Source organism: Delphinus delphis, chromosome 20 (assembly GCF_949987515.2).
Source record: "Delphinus delphis chromosome 20, mDelDel1.2, whole genome shotgun sequence".
NCBI lineage: Eukaryota > Metazoa > Chordata > Mammalia > Artiodactyla > Delphinidae > Delphinus > Delphinus delphis.
The window spans coordinates 13,896,203-13,911,763 of NC_082702.1; the positions used below are offsets into that span (position 1 = coordinate 13,896,203).

Sequence of the window (15,561 nt, forward strand, 5' to 3'; positions counted from 1 at the left end):
CTCCACCGCAAGAATGCCGCCGGCTCCATGAGGACTGGGCTTGTCTGTTTGGTTCACTGCTCTATCTCCAGTGCCTAGGGAAGTTCAGGACGGGGAGCCTGGTGATAACCAGAGGCACAGAGAACCCCTGGATGCTATCTGGCATGAGGAGTCTGATATGGGGGGGGCGGTTACAGCCCAGATGTCATGATGTCAAATGAATATTTGTTGAGTAGAGTGAGTGAATATGAACGAATGAATGCATGGATGAGTGAATAAATGAAAGAAGGAACAAATGATGCACCGTTAGGTACTATGGCTTGACCTTCCCTTGCAAAGAGAGTAGGTAGCACAGGGGCTCGTGCACTGTCCCTGGCAACCGCCAGAGGGCGCAGACAGGCCGGGTTCCCTAGAGCCCATCCCGGACCCGCCCCCCCGGATCCAGGCCCCGGGAGCCCCTGTCGCCCGATCGGGCCGGGGACTCCCGGATCCCGCCCATACCTGAGCCAGGCACGGCCGCGGGCTTCACGCCGGCGCAGCGGTCAGTCCTCGCTTTGCAGGCAGGGAAACTGAGGCCCGGGGCAGCCGGGGCGGGGCCGGCCCCCTGCGAGTCCGAGCCCCCGCCCCCGGTCGGCCCCGCCCCGGCCCGTAAGAGGTCCCCTGGCCGCCAGGCGAAAGCTCACAGCGCGGAGCCGGGGCCGGGGCCAGGACCGCGATGGCAGCTCAGCGGCTGGGCAAGCGGGTGCTGAGCAAGCTGCAGGCTTCATCGCGGGCCCGGGGACCGGGAGGCAGCCCCGGGGGGCTGCAGAAGCGACACGCGCGTGTCACCGTCAAGTATGACCGGCGGGAGCTGCAGCGGCGGCTGGACGTGGAGAAGTGGATCGACGGGCGCTTGGAGGAGCTCTATTGCGGCAGGGTGAGACGGGGAGAGGTGGGGTTGCAGGGGGAGTCCCGGACCGATAGACCCTGAGCCCGGACTCCCTACGCCTTGAGGGCCTCTGGTTGCTTGTGCTCGCTGGTGCGCGCTGGTGCAGCCTCGTTCGCACGTTAGGACGCACGCTCCTGGACTCATGGGCCTCGCCGTCCACCCTCCATGGCACTCTGCTTGTGCACACAGACAGACACTTGGGTCCAAACACCAGGGGAGCACCAGGGGTTTAGCGTATGGGAGGTGAGGAGGCAAACTTGGGGAACTGGAGTGGCCATATCTGGAGAAAGGGTGGGGGGAGGGGGATGTCTTAAAGCCAAACATATACATGGTGGCAGGGGAGATACAACCACACGGAGCTGCACAGCAAAGGAAGCATCAGCATTCACAGACGTGCACAGTGACGAGCTATGGCCACCCGCAGACACAGTGACAGAAGCAACAGCCATGCACAGACTCTCAAGGACACAGGCTGGGGTCGCTTACGGATCAACCTATGCTACAGCTGCAGGCTCTCACAGTCACAACAGCACAGGCCACAGCCATATGCAGACACAACACAACTACACCCACACAAAAGGACTCCAGTTACAGCTGTTCATAGATACACACAGCACAGGCTGTAGCGGCTCGCAGACGGTACAAGTTACAACAGCTACCCCCGACACCTAGTGATTCAAGTAACGACCATCCATTATCTCCTAAAGGCAAAAAACGATAATCACGTGCAAACGCAATGATAGATGCTGCAGCCACGTGCAGACATAAAATAACAGAAATTATAGCTACACCCAGACAGAAAACCACGTAAGCTATGGGCACCTCCAGACATACGATGGCAGAAACTGCAGCTGCTGGTGGACACACAGGGCACAAGCTATGGCCTCCTATGCTGTCTCATGGGGTACAGACAGACACGACATCTCACTCGGGTCTCTGCCTGAAGTCACATTTTGTACAACACACACGTGCTGTGGAGCATGGTCACAGGTACACAGACACACAAGACGACAGATGCTCTGCAGCACAGTGCGAAGGTGGGAGAAGCCACGGCCCCTCGCAGTGACACGAGGGCCCTCTGTTCTCAGACACATGTGGGCTCACACAGGTGGACAGTTGCTAGTGGTAGGTGGCATCCTCTGAGGTCGTCCTCCGACAGTGGGCACTCCAGCTAGCCAGACTCTCAGGGACACAAGCTGTGGTCACTTACTGATCAGCATATGCTACAGTGACGCATGACGGTGAGACAAATACAGCAAAGCCAGAGTCGCCCACTGCCCACCCGTAGGACCACAGGCCCCTGCACAGGCCGTGCACGATGTCACACACCTCTGCACCCTCGTGCCGGCCCTGGCACCTTGGCATCAGGCTCTGGCTCACACACAGAGACTCACACAGGCAGGTAACACACTTACAGACACTCCACGCCACACACAATCCCCTGACCACCCAGGCCTGAAGCCCACAGTGGAGTCAGCAAAACTGCGTAGGGGAGGCAAAACTTTGTAGCCCCTGGGATCTCTTTGCTCAGACAGCTGGGTTCTGCCCCCCACAGGGTTACTGAGCCAGCCTGCATTTGCCCTTTGCCCCAAGAGGCCATCCAAGGGTCCCCCTCTTGGCTGCTCAAAGTTGGGCTTGTGGCTTATCTCTCCCACCCACCTTGGGGGGCTTCCTGACCCAAGCCCTCCCCGCTTGGGTGCCCTGGGGCAAGGGGCCACCCCCAGCAGGCTCTAGCCTGCCAGCTTCCCTCCCCTGCACCTAGCGCTTAAACTTTTCCTTGAAAGGGCAAAGCCAACCCCTCTTCTGAATCCCGGAATCTGACATTCCAAGACTCCACCAGGCCTGTTTCCCGCTGTGGGAGTAAGGGCCAAGGCAAGAGACCCGTGCCAGGCCCAAGACTCCCGAGGCCCAGGGGCCAGCCTCCGAGATGGTACAGGCTCCCGGGCCTCTGTCGACCCATCTGTCACCCCTCCCCCCAACACCCAGATGTCCCGCCTTGGCGGTGCTGTCCCTGACTGCCACATTATTGCTCCAGAACCCGCCAGCTGGGCCCCGGGGCCTTTGGGGCTCCTCCAGGGACCTGGACAAAGGCGGGGGAGGGAGGGGAAAGGGACCCTGACGCCCCTCCCTCTTCGCCTTTTAGGAGGCAGACATGCCCGATGAGGTCAACATCGATGAATTGTTGGAATTAGAGAGTGAAGAGGAGAGAAGCCGGAAAATCCAGGTAGCTGGAGGGGAAAGCCGCCCCCAGCCCCCTACCCTGCACCTCCCTACAAATCATATCAATAGTTAACGTGTTTCTTGAGCACTTCCTAAGTGCCAGGCGCTGTTTCAGTTGCTTTACGCTTAGTAACTCATTTAATCTTCACAAAACCCTCTGAAGGGTTTATTATCTCCGTCTCACTATTATCACTATTATTATCTCTGCTTTCCACTTGAGGCAAATGAGGCCCAGCGAGATCTCATCACTTGCCCAGGGTCCCATAGCTCAGAAGGCGCATATCTGGGAGTCAGAGCCAGGCAGCCTGGACGCAGCGTGCTTGCTCTTCCGGCCTGTGCTCTCCTAGAGGCAGGAAATGCTGTGTGCCCTTCGGGCCCTCTCTGGATCTAGCGCTGGTCTTGGTGCTGAGTTTCTTGACCCAGCTCTGCCCCCAGTTGCTGTATAAGATGCTGGGGCCTTGTTCCTCCCCTGAAGCCACAGGGGCCAGTCCACCTGGAGTCTGACTACCATTTGTCTTGCTGCCTTGGGGCTTTGCTGGGAAATGGAAGGGGCTGGCGGGGCGTATGTTTTAGTCATTTACTATTTTCTTTTCTTTTTTTTTTTTTTGTGGGGGGTTGTTTAGGGACTCCTAAAGTCGTGCACAAACCCCACAGAGGTGAGTTTTCCATCCCCCATTCCAGGCCCTGTTGTGCCCCCTGCACCTTGACTGGGGGCTGGGGGGCGGTCTCCGGGGAGGAGGGAAGAAGCTGGCTGTGCCTAGGACCAGCAGAGGGAACTCTGGGAGCCCTGCCTCTCCCATGGCCGTTTTCTCATGTCCAGTGGCGTCTTTTGTCTTCCTCGCTCCTGTCCCCTCTCTTCCCATCTGCCCCCAGGACTCCATTATCGCCTCCCTGCTGACATGCTGCCCCATCTGTCTCCTGTTTCTGCCACTGCTGCGCTCTGTCTGCCCGCTCACCTCCCTCCGCCTCTCTCCCTTGTTACTGCCTCCACCGCCCTGGGGCTCCCTTCCCCACCTCTCAGGGGCCCCCCTATCCTTCCAGGCCCTGAGCGGCCTAGCCCCTCCCACTTCCTTCCCTGCTTTAAAAGGGAAAAATATTCATGTTCCTCTAACCAGCTCTGGGCTGCCTGAGCGACAAACGTCATTGTGTGTCTGTCTGCCCTGGAGCCAGCTCAGGCCTCTGTCCCTGGGGACGCTCCTGATAATCTCTTGGCTCGAGAAATATCTCCCTGTCTCTCTGTGACTCTGTCCCTTCGTTTCTCCCTATCCCTTCATTTCTCTCTATCTCTGCATCTCTCTCTGTCTCTGCATCTATGCCTTGGTTTCTGTCTACGGGTCTCTGTCTCTCTCCATCTCTCTCTCCCTGTTCCCCCCACCCCCCCATGTTCTTCTCCATCTGTAGCCTCTACCCCTCCTTAACTCCACCTCCTTCCCCCTCTCACTGACCAGGAGGCAGGAAATAGAGGGGCCCAGGTCAGAAGGGCTGGGCAGGGCAGGGCGTGCCCCCAGCCCTCCCGTGTTCTCAGCACCCTCGCCTTGTCCTCAGGACTTCGTCCAGGAGCTGCTGGTGAAGCTACGAGGCCTCCACAAGCAGCCAGGCCTCCGCCAGCCCAGCCCCTCCGGTGACGGCAGCCTGAGCCCCCTCCAGGACCGAGCCCGGACTGCGCGGCCCTGACCCTCTCTGGCCTCTGTGACCCCCCTCCATCTCCCCCCAGCGCCATCCTGGCTTGTTTATAAGTTGTATTTAATGGTTCTGTAAAAATAACACTGCGTGCCTGTTTTTCTTCTCCCTGGTTACTGTGGGCTTCCCTGAGCTCCTCCCCGCACCTCCCTCTCTCCTACTGCGTCTCCTCATGTCCCAGCACCCTCAGCTGGCCCCGGGCAGATGGAGAATCACTCCTCAGCCGGGGAGCATGAGAACAGGCCCTGCTGACCTTGCATGCCTGGGACTCACATCCTCGCCTCACCTCCCCCAGCCTTGGCCCAGTCCCAGCCAGCAGGGCCTCAGTGTGTGGGTGGCACAGGGGGGCTCCTGTAGGGAGGACCGCCTGTGGTCCCTGGGCCACAGGAGATGCACAGGACTGAATGTGCCTGATGTGACCACAGTGCACTGGGAACAAACCATTCATCCTCTCCATAGATTTTATTGGGCACCTACTGTATGATTACCCTGGCCATTAGTATTGAGGACACAAAGATAGCAGAAGATAGTCTCTGGCGTCAAGGTGCTCACACAGTGGTGGGGAAGAAGGGCCTTTGGGCAGGGGATTCGAGCAAAGTGTGCTGCATGGTCCAAGATACTTGGGAGCCCACGGAGTAGGAGGAGCTGTTCACTCTTGGGGTGGTGAAGAAATCTAGGAGTGCTTCCTGAAGAAAGTGACATTTAGGCAGGGCTTTGAAGGATGCATAGGAGTTTGTGTGAAATGGCTACCCATATCAGAGGACTCTGAACTGGTGGGAGGAGGGATTGATATTGGGGCTGAGCCAGGGAAGATACCAAATATTGGCAGGCCCATCTACCGGTCAGGATGGGCAAGTCCCTCAGAGCTGGATCAGGGAAGCCCCCTGGGCTGGGGCATGCTCATGCTGGGGAACGGAGGGCCCTGAAGGGTCTCAGGGGAAGGGCAAGGGTATCAGAAGTGGGTAGTGGTTATTTACTAAAGACTGTGGAAGTGTTTCATTATTTCAACAATAGTAGTCCCAGCTGTGTACAGTCAGGAGATGGGGTGGGACTATGGCTGTGCTTAGGACTGGGGCCAGGCCGGAACTGGGGAATCTTCCCCCAAGGTCATAGCACACCTCCCATCTCACCTCTACTGCCTAAAATTGGGGCCCCGACCCCCATGCCCATGCAGTGCTGCCCAGCAGCCCTGCCAGGATCAGACACCCATCCCAGGGGTCCCAGCTCTAATCTGGCAGGAAGAGAAGCCGACCCTGAAGAAGAGGGGTATCGAGGAGCACCTGCTCTGTCGAGCCCTTCAGGTGACCTTGCTGTCCCTGTACAGACAGACCTCAGGCTTCCAGTGCCCCCTCCCCTCCACACAACTGGATAGAGAGTGTAATGGAGGAATCCCTCCTCCTTGTACCCAAGCAAAGTCTTGGGTGTGCCGTGTGTTGAGCCTCTCAGTTTCCTCATCTGGAAAATGGGGACTTCACAGAAGATGAAACTGAGGCCCAGATTAGTGATGACACTTGCCCAAAATCACTCAGCTGGGAAGTGGCAGTGGGTTTTAATCACAGGCATTATGACTCCAGAACCCAAATATTTCTACACTACAGTGCCCCTATGAGCCATAGCTTTAGCATACATTGCAATTCTTCAGTGGCAAGAAGAGGTGGACTAATTCATACTAAGGTGTTAGTGACTGCTGACAGCTCTCTGAGATAGCCTGTCTAAAGGGCAATACAATTTGAGAACAAGGCTACAACAAAAGGATCGGGAAGCAGCATACCATGGTGGGTAAGAGCATGGACTCCGGGGTTAGTGCTTGGATTCAAATGCCATCTGTCTTACTTCCTAGCTGTGTGGTCTTGAGCAAGTCACTTAACCTCTCTGTGCCTCAAGTTTCCATATCTGGAAAATGATTATAATTGTACCTACTTCCCAGGGTGGTTGTGAGGTTTAAATGCATAGATTGTAGACTAGTGCCGGGCACAAAGGAAGCGTTATCATCAACCTTATCATTGTAGGGAGGGGCTGGACCATTAGCCCCTTACAGCCGCCATCCCTGGCCAGCAAGATGTCCCTTAGGAACACTGAATCACAGGCGCTTTGCTTAGGAAAACCCACAAAGGACACGGTGTACCTGAGCCACCACCCTTGCATAATTGCCACACTCACCTCCTCACGCTGCCTCCCAGGGCCTGTGATCTTGTTTCCCACTTAGCAGCCCAATAATGCTTTTTCTCACTCACTTTACTTTTTATTTATCTATTTTTTGGCTGTGCTGCACGGCTCGCAGGATCTTAGTTCCCCCAACCGGGGGTCGAACCCACGGCCCCTGCAGTGAAAGCGCAGAGTACTCACCACTAGACCACCGGGAAGGCCCTCTCGCTTTTGTCTCCATCCACCCTGCTCCCTCCACGGGCTTCCTTTGGCTTCAGAGGAGAAACCAAAGTCTCCCCCTACACGCTCCACCCGCCCACCTGTCATCCTTCATCCCTCTCCTCTCCCTCACCTGCACTCCCCGCCAACCCCCCTCACTCCCACGAGACTCTTCCCCTCCTGGACCCTTGGACGTTTCTCTGCCCGGAGTACTCCGCCCAAGTGAGGGATCATCATTTAGATGTAATTCCAGACAGGTGTTCTTGAGCCCCTTATGGAAGAAGCCACCCTCTGTCACTATCCTGTCACAATAATTAATTTTCTCCACGAATTTATTACACCCTGAAATTATGCATTAGTTTACTTTATTGTCTGTCTACCCTCCCCCCACCTTCAGAATATTAGCTCCTTAGGCACGGCTGTATTCCTAACGTCCGGAGCAGCGCCTGGCACACAGCGGGTGCTTGCCCGATAACGGGGCCGCATTCTCCGCGCACAGCAACCCTCTTCGACTAGAAGTGAAGCCTTAGCGTCCTCTCGTGGCTATGCGGGTTGTTTTAAATAAACTACACCCCAACGGTCAGCTACTCCAGGGCTGGTCGGCCGGCATTTATTTAAGAGCTGGCTTCAGAAGTCGCTACAGCAAAGCACTCGCCCGTCTTAGATCAACACCAGAGACTCTGCTAATCAGAATGATAAACATTAGAAATGGTGTCGCATTGATGATATGACTGGTATTCACAACTGGCTAAAACGTTTTAGAAATACTTCATAATAAATAAAGAGGGCAGGAAGGCTCTTCACGAAGGGTGTATCATGGTTGCTATAAGCCTACGAGTATCCATATCATTTCACTAATACTGTAATAACCAATTAAAACATCATTTTAAAAGCTTGTTCCCAGGCTTCAACACCAAAAAACAAAACAAAACAAAAAAAACAAAAAACTTGTGCGGTTCTCAATAGCTACAAAAACTATAGTTTATCTAACAACTTAATCAAAGATATATAAGGCCTTGATTGAAAAAACATTAATATGCCAATAAAGGATATAGAAGATAATTTGGAAAAATGAGACCATCCATGCCTTTGCATAAGATATCTTAATATTATCCACATGTAAGTTCTCTCCAAGTTAGCCAATAAATTCAAAGCAATCTCAATCAGAATTCTGGGTGGATTTTTTGAGATACTTGGTAAAGTCTATTCTAAAATTTGTATGGAGGAAGAACAACAGTTGTACATAATATGTACAAATAACCAAGCCAACATTAAAAAAGAAAGTGAGGAAGGCTTGCTCTACCAAATGTTAAGCCATAGGGATAAAAAGCGTGGTATTGGGCTTCCCTGGTGGCGCAGCGGTTGAGAGTCCGCCTGCCGATGCAGGGGACACGGGTTCGTGCCCCGGTCCGGGAGGATCCCACATGCCGTGGAGCGGCTGGGCCCGTGAGCCATGGCCACTGAGCCTGCGCGTCCGGAGCCTGTGCTCCGCAACGGGAGAGGCCACAACAGTGAGAGGCCCGCGTACCACCAAAAAAAAAAAAAAAGTCTGGTATTGATGAAGAACAGATGAATACAGCAAAGGAACAGAACAGACTCACAGGTAGTCTCCAAATGAAGTAAAGACCTAAATGTAAAGAATAAAACTATGGAGTTAATACAAGAAAATGAAGAATAATATCACTGTGACATGTCCACACATTTTTTGCTATACTTTCCATCAAAAGGTGGTGTCTCATTGCCCTTGTCTTAAAAACAGACCAGTCTCAGGGATTCACTTCTCACAAACAAAATGCGATGGAAGTGGCGCTGAGTGCATTCGTCTGCTCAGGCTGCCATAAAGAACTACTATAGCCTAGGTGGTTTCAACATCAGAAATTCATTCTCTCACAGTTTGGGAGGCTGGGAAGTCCGAGATCAGGGTGCCGGCAGGGTTGGGTTCTGGTGAGGGCTGTCTTCCTAGCTTGCAGACCGCTGCCTTTCCACTGAATCCTCACATGGCAGAAAGAGAGAGAACAAGTTCTCTGGTGTCTATTCTTTTTTTTTTTTTTTTTTTTTTTGGCGCATTGGGTTTTCGTTGCTGTGCATGCAAGCGGGGGCTACTCTTTGTTGTGGTGCGCGGTCTTCTCACTGCGGTGGCCTCTCTTGCTGTGCTGTGGAGCACGGACTCTAGGCGCGCGGGCTTCAGTAGCTGTGGAGCGCGGGCTCTAGAGCGCAGGCTCAGTAGTTGTGGCGCACGGGTTTAGTTGCTCCGTGGCACGTGGGATCTTCCCGGACCAGGGCTTGAACCCGTGTCCCCTGCACTGGCAGGCGGATTCTTAACCACTGCGCCACCAGGGAAGTCACCCACACTTTCTTCTATAAACTTTATAGATTGACCTTTCACGTGTGGGTCTTTGATGGAGCTGGAGCTGCAGATGTCGTTCCCAGAGCTGACCGCCCATCCAGTAGAACCCAAGTCCCCTTTTCCAGTTAGGGATGCCTCCTGAGGGTGCTGGGGTCACTGTGGCCGTGGGGATCACGGTCTCTGACATTTTCCACCTGGCTCACCACTCACTCCTAACACAATCCTCACATCCAGGTAGATGCTCCTTCGACCTCCCCCAGCCTCCCCATGCCCCCACCACCTCTCTGCCAGGGATCTGGTCCTCTGCCCAACCCCGGCCCCTCCAGCCACCCTGGACCTCGTCATGCCCATGCCCGATAAACACAGCCCCTCCAATCTCAGCTTCATGCTTCTCGCTCTCTATCCGCCTTCTCCTCTCTCTCAACTCCCTCCCTCCAGTCCCCCAACCCTGACAGGACCTACGGCCCCATTGATCCCCCTCCCCTCTCACTGTCCTTCAGCCCTGCAAGTCTGTGGTCACTCACCAAAGTGGCTCCCTTGTATCCCCCCTCAACTCCCTCTCTTTATTATTCTCACTTGGGAAACGCCCAATCTGGCTAAATCAAACTTGGCCTCTACTCCACGCCTCTGTCCTTTTCTAAGAGCTCAAAACTTTGAGTTCCTGACCGGCCCCTCAAGGGGTCTTCTGTGCATCCTCTCTCTTTCCCCCCATCTCTGCTCCCAGCTCATTTCACTGAAGCCATAGGAGAGAACGTCCTCAGTCTCCCACCTCCTGGCGTCTGCTCCACACGTCTTCTCCTCCTCCTGATACGGATCAAGCCTCACGAAGGCTGACCCACCACTCGGGGACTCGCTTGTTTCCTCTTGTCTCCATCACTGCTCCAGCAATGCTCCCCTCTCCCCTGCATCGTCACCTTCCTGATCATTCCCGCTGGCACACAGATGTAGTGTAACTCCTCCCATCTTAAAACAAAACAGAAGACAAAACTCTTTGACCTCCTCCAGCCACAGCCGTTTCTTGGCTCCCCTTTACAGCAAAATGTCTCCCCAGAGATGGTTCCAGCTCCCTTCTGCACTCTTTCCAATCAAACGTTCACATTCTACTTGTCCATCATCCCCTGCTCCATGGAAGTGCTCTTGTCAGGGTCCCCCTGGTGGTAATCCAAGTCACATTTCAGTTGCTGTCTTACTTGACCCATCAGCCGTCATCCTTCCCTGTCTCCTTTGCTCCTGAGACACCGGCCATCCTCCTGGTTTTCTCTAGCCTCCCTGCCGGCTCCCTGTCAGCGCCCCCACTGGCTCCTCCTTACCTTCTGGATCTGGTACTGATGGTCAACTCTAGGTCTCCACCTTGGTCCTCCTCTCTCCCTGGAGAGCTCATCCAGTCTCACTTTATGCACCCAAATTTCTCTCTTTAACCCAACGTCCGGACTTACCCAGCAGCCCCCCTTGGATGCCTGACGTACATCTCAAACTCAAGGCTTCTTCTTCTGAAGCTGAGCTCCTGGGCTCTCCCAAACCTGCCTCTCTGGCTCCAGCCCCATCTCAGTGCCGGCACCTCCATCCCTCCAGCTGCTCAGGCCACGGGCCTTCGCGTCCTCCTTGACACTCCACGGACTCTTTCCCATGCGCCCCATAAATTATCCATCTGCAAATTCTGCCCACTCTGCTGTAGTAGGCAGAACAATGGCGCCCCAAAGCTACCGGTTCTAATCCCTTATAGGGAAAAGTGTCTTTGCAGATGTGACGAAGTTAAGGATCTTGAGATGGGAAGAATATCTTGGATTATCCAGGTGGGCCCTAAATACCATCACTTATAAGTATCCTTATAGGACAAAAGCAGAGGGTGAGAAGCACACACACAGAGGAGGAGGTGATGTGAAGATGGAACCTTGAAGACTGGTGTGATGAGGCCACAAGCCCAGGAGCATCAACCGCCACCAGAAGCTGGAAGAGGCAAAGAATGGATATTCCCTTACAGCCTCCAGGGGGAGTGTGGCCCTGCTGACACCTTGATTTCGACTCAGTGATACTGATTTCTGACCGCTGGCCTCCAGAACTGTGAGAGCATAAATTTCTGGGCGCTTTTTGTTTTGTTTTTAAATTTTTATTGGAGTATAGTTGATTTAAAATGTAGTGTTAGTTTCAGGTGTACAGCAAAGTGAATCAGTTATACACACACATGTATCTACTCCTTTTTAGATTCTTTTCCCATATAGGCCATTAAGAGTATTGAATAGGGTTCCCTGTGCTGTACAGTAGGTCCTTATTAGTTATCTATTTTATACATAGTAGTGTGTATATGTCAATCCCAATCTCCCAATTTTTCCCTCCCCGCCTTTTCCCCCTGCTAAACATAAGTTTGTTTTCTACATCTGTGACTCTGTTTCTGTTTTGTAAATTTGTTCATTTGTACCATTTTTTTTATTCCACATATAAGTGATATCATATGATATTTGTTTTTCTCTCTCTGACTTCACTCAGTATGATAATCTCTAGGTCCATCCACGTTGTTGCAAATGACATTATATCGTTCCTTTTTATGGCTGAGTAATATTTCATTGTATATGTGTACCACATCTTCTTTATCCATGCCTCTGTCGAATTTCTGTTGTTTTAAGTTGACAAGTTCATGGTCATTTGTTACAGCAGCCGCATTCTGTTGCCTCTCATCCCCTTCTTGCCCCGACCCTGGCCCCATCCTCCCACCCCAGCCATCTCAGCCCCCTCCCAGGTCTCCCGCCTCCTACCTTGTCCCCACAGTCTGGTCCACACTTGCAGCCATGAGGATCTTTCTAAAAACAGAAGGAGATGGGGACTTCCCTGGTGGTTCAGTGGTTAAGAATCTGTCTTCCAATGCAGGGGACGTAGGTTCGATCCCTGGTCCCACATGCCCACGTGCCACACCTAGAGAGAAGCCCGCGCACCACATGCTGCAACGAAGATCCCGTGTGCTGCCACTAAGACCCAACGCAGCCAAATAAATAAATATTAAAAAAAAAAAACAGGAGGAGATCATGCTGAAAACGATCCACTGTCTCCCCCCTACCCTCAGAATCAAACCCAAACTCCTTACCCTGGGTTTTATGGTCCTACCTGACATGGTCTCACCTTATCCCCGGTCTCAGGATTGTTGCGAGGGTCACGTGAGTGTACACGTTAGCGCCGTGCCCAGCAGAGGTAAGAGTGCCCATCAGGGCAGCACAGAGGGTGCTTTGGGTCAGCAAACCTGAGTCCAAGTCCAGACTTCGTGATTTCCTCGTGATCTCCAGGCAGGGACCACACGTCTCTGGGCTGTTGAGATTATGTATGTAAAGCCGTCAGCCCGGGAGTGGCACACAGTAGGTGTTCAGCCACAGGAAATGATGATGTGAGGATCACAGAGAGTATTTATTGTGTGCTGAAGTGTGCCAAGCACTAAGGGCTCTGCAAGGGCCCAAAGCATCCTCACCACGAACCTGTGAGGTTGGAACCATTACTCCCATTTTGCAGATGAGAAAACCAGAGTACCAAAAAGTTCCAGCAGCGCTACCGGGGAGACAGGAAGGTGGCCTGCGGAGCCCACACTCCACCACCGACTCTAAGGCCTCTGTTGCAAACCCATACCCTCCCCCCTCCCCGCCTGAGAGCTCGAGAACCATCCCTTCAATTGCATTTTGCTTCTTCTTTCTGCCTTTGTGCCCAAACACAGACCACGATTCTCAGGGCTTTGCAGTCATTAGAAAGACTTGGGGGCTGCCTCCTGAGACCTGGGTTTCTGGGAGCTGCCTTCAGGGACTCTGGATCCCTGGGACTGGGGGGCGGGAGGGTGGGTAGGGATGGCATTTTCATGGAGGGCCTGAGCAGATTCTGACACAGGAAGTCAGCAACCCCCTTCAGAGTAGCACAGGGAGGTGGCCTGTGGTTTAGCTTCTGAGTGAGACAGGGGTTCAAGCCCCAGCTCTCCCCACCTTGACAGGTGGGGACTTTTGGCGGGGGTATTGTCTATATGAGCCCAAGTTGCCTTGTCTGACTCTGAGGTGGAGAGTCCCGCTTCCTAAGTGCGGTCTGTATGATCGTGACGTAAGACCTGTGAAAAGCTCAGGAGCCATCCTGACACACAGGAGGAGCTAAGTCAACGGGACCTTATGTACTGTTGTTATTATTATTAATTGTTATTGTTGTTGCCCTGGTATTGTGTGACCACCTCCCCGCAGCCTCACGTCCTCTGTACCTCAGTATCCTCATCTGGGTAGGAGACTTCTGAGGGTCATGTCTGAACATCCCAAGGGCAGCTTAGGGGAGGGCTGTACCCTCTGAAGAAGAGCGGGGAAGAGAGGGATCAGGGGGGCTTAGCAAGGGTCTCCCTCGGAGGCCCAAGCTGGGCCCTCAGGGGTCTGGGACAGAGAGGGTCTATTGATTCCACAGGAGCCTCTGGGGGGAGGGACTCAGACCGTGGTGACCAGGTCCTGGGCAGGGTCTGAAGCTCATAGTGGGGGCACCAGTGTCTCCACTGGCTGGTCCCACTGGCCCCACAATGTCCCTCCAGGATCCGAGGCTTCACGAACAGTCTGTCTGGACAAAGACTGAGGCCACAGTGCCCTCTGGTGGCCAAACCTTTGCATTCCAGGTTAGGAGACGAGAACAAACGTTGGCAATTGTTTGTTCCCAAGACTTGGGTGACAGGTAGACCCCAGAGCCCCAAGAGGTCAGAACAGGGACTTGCCCTGTGTCTGGAGAGGTCAGGGGGTCAGGACTTGAAAAGACTCTCCTGGAACTTCCTTCAAGGAGCCCTCCGTGACCCCCAGGCTGGGTTAGGAGCCTCCTCTGGGCTCCCATAGCCCCGAGTACCTCCTCTATCCCAGCCCTGCCGTCTGCCCTGGCTTCCCCCACCCTTGGCTGTCATCGTGTGGTGGTGGGTCTTTTACCCCACTGGACTGTGAGCTTACGGCTTTGCCTGGGGCAGGGCCATCAGACACATCATTGCTGTGTCCCCAGCATGCCCACACCGGGCTGGGGACAGTGATACTCTATAGAAATGAGTGAATGTGCCTCTTAACCTCTCCCTTCTCTTTGCCTTGAAGCTTTAGCTCCAGACCCTCTGCTGGGAAGGTTTCCTTAATACAACCCCTCCCCGCCCCCCGCCCGCCAAGTCCCCTTCAGATGGTCCAAGTGTGTGGGAAGGCACAGCCTGGAGCCCGCATGACTCTCTCTCCCTGCTGCTTGCACTCTGCAGAGCCAGACAGTGGGGAGAGACATGGAGGATAATGACTAATTGATTCATTTATTTATTCAACAAATAATTGTTGAGCACCTGCTATTTTTCAGGCCCTGTTCTAAGCACTGGGGAGACAGCAGTGGAATGAACAACAATCCCTGCCTCATAGAGCTGGTAGTCAAAGGAGTGGAGACAGACACTCAATCAAGTAACTAAATAGGCCTACAACATGATGATGAGTTATGGTAAGTGTTGGGAGAAGGAGAAAGCTTTTAAGAGGACAGAGAGATTCTGGGGGATGCCATCTTAGCTGAGGTTGTCTCTGAGAAGGTGACATTCAGAAACCTGAATAAAGTGAGAGTTGGAGCCATGCAGGTGTCTGGGGGAGGAGCATTCTAGGCAGTGAGAACAGCAAGTGCAAAGGTCCTGTGGCTGAAGTGGGAGTGGAACGTTCCAGGAACAGGGAGGAGGCCAGTGCGGCTGGAGTAAAGTTAGACAAGGGAAGGAAGAAGGGCGGTGAGATCAGAAGTGTGATGGGGCCTGGGAACGGGTTTGAGTAGGGCCTAGAGGGCATAGTAAAGACTTCGAATTTTTTTCTAAGTGTGAAAGAAGGGACTTCTCTGGTGCTGCAGTGGTTAAGACTCTGTTCTCCCAATGCAGGGGACCCGGGTTTGATCCCTGGTCAGGGAACTAGATCTCCCATGTATGCCTCAACTAAGAATTCTCATGTCACCACTGAAGAGCCCTCAAGCTGCAACTAAGCAGCCCGCCTGCTGCAACTAAGAACCAGAGCGACCAAATAGATCAATAAATATTTCTTTAAAAAGTGTGAAAGAAGCCACTGGA

General features: G+C 53.6%; 1 protein-coding gene across 1 annotated transcript; it reads left to right on the forward strand.

The window, feature by feature from the left end:
- Window positions 1-432: 432 nt before the first annotated feature.
- On the forward strand, window positions 433-4,898 carry PPP1R14A (protein phosphatase 1 regulatory inhibitor subunit 14A). Its single transcript, XM_059998892.1, has 4 exons — window positions 433-895; window positions 3,051-3,131; window positions 3,751-3,783; window positions 4,673-4,898. The coding sequence occupies exons 1-4, from the start codon at window positions 695-697 to the stop codon at window positions 4,799-4,801; spliced, it is 444 nt and encodes a 147-aa protein (XP_059854875.1). The 5' UTR covers window positions 433-694; the 3' UTR covers window positions 4,802-4,898.
- Window positions 4,899-15,561: the final 10,663 nt, after the last annotated feature.

What these genes read in the sequence shown, in the direction of transcription:
- PPP1R14A (XM_059998892.1), top strand. Translation starts at nt 695, where the DNA reads ATGGCAGCTCAGCGGCTGGGCAAGCGGGTGCTGAGCAAGCTGCAGGCT. An exon ending in AGGAGCTCTATTGCGGCAGG is followed by an intron (nt 896 to 3,050) that starts GTGAGACGGGGA and finishes TTCGCCTTTTAG; the next exon opens with GAGGCAGACATGCCCGATGA. An exon ending in AGAGAAGCCGGAAAATCCAG is followed by an intron (nt 3,132 to 3,750) that starts GTAGCTGGAGGG and finishes GGGGTTGTTTAG; the next exon opens with GGACTCCTAAAGTCGTGCAC.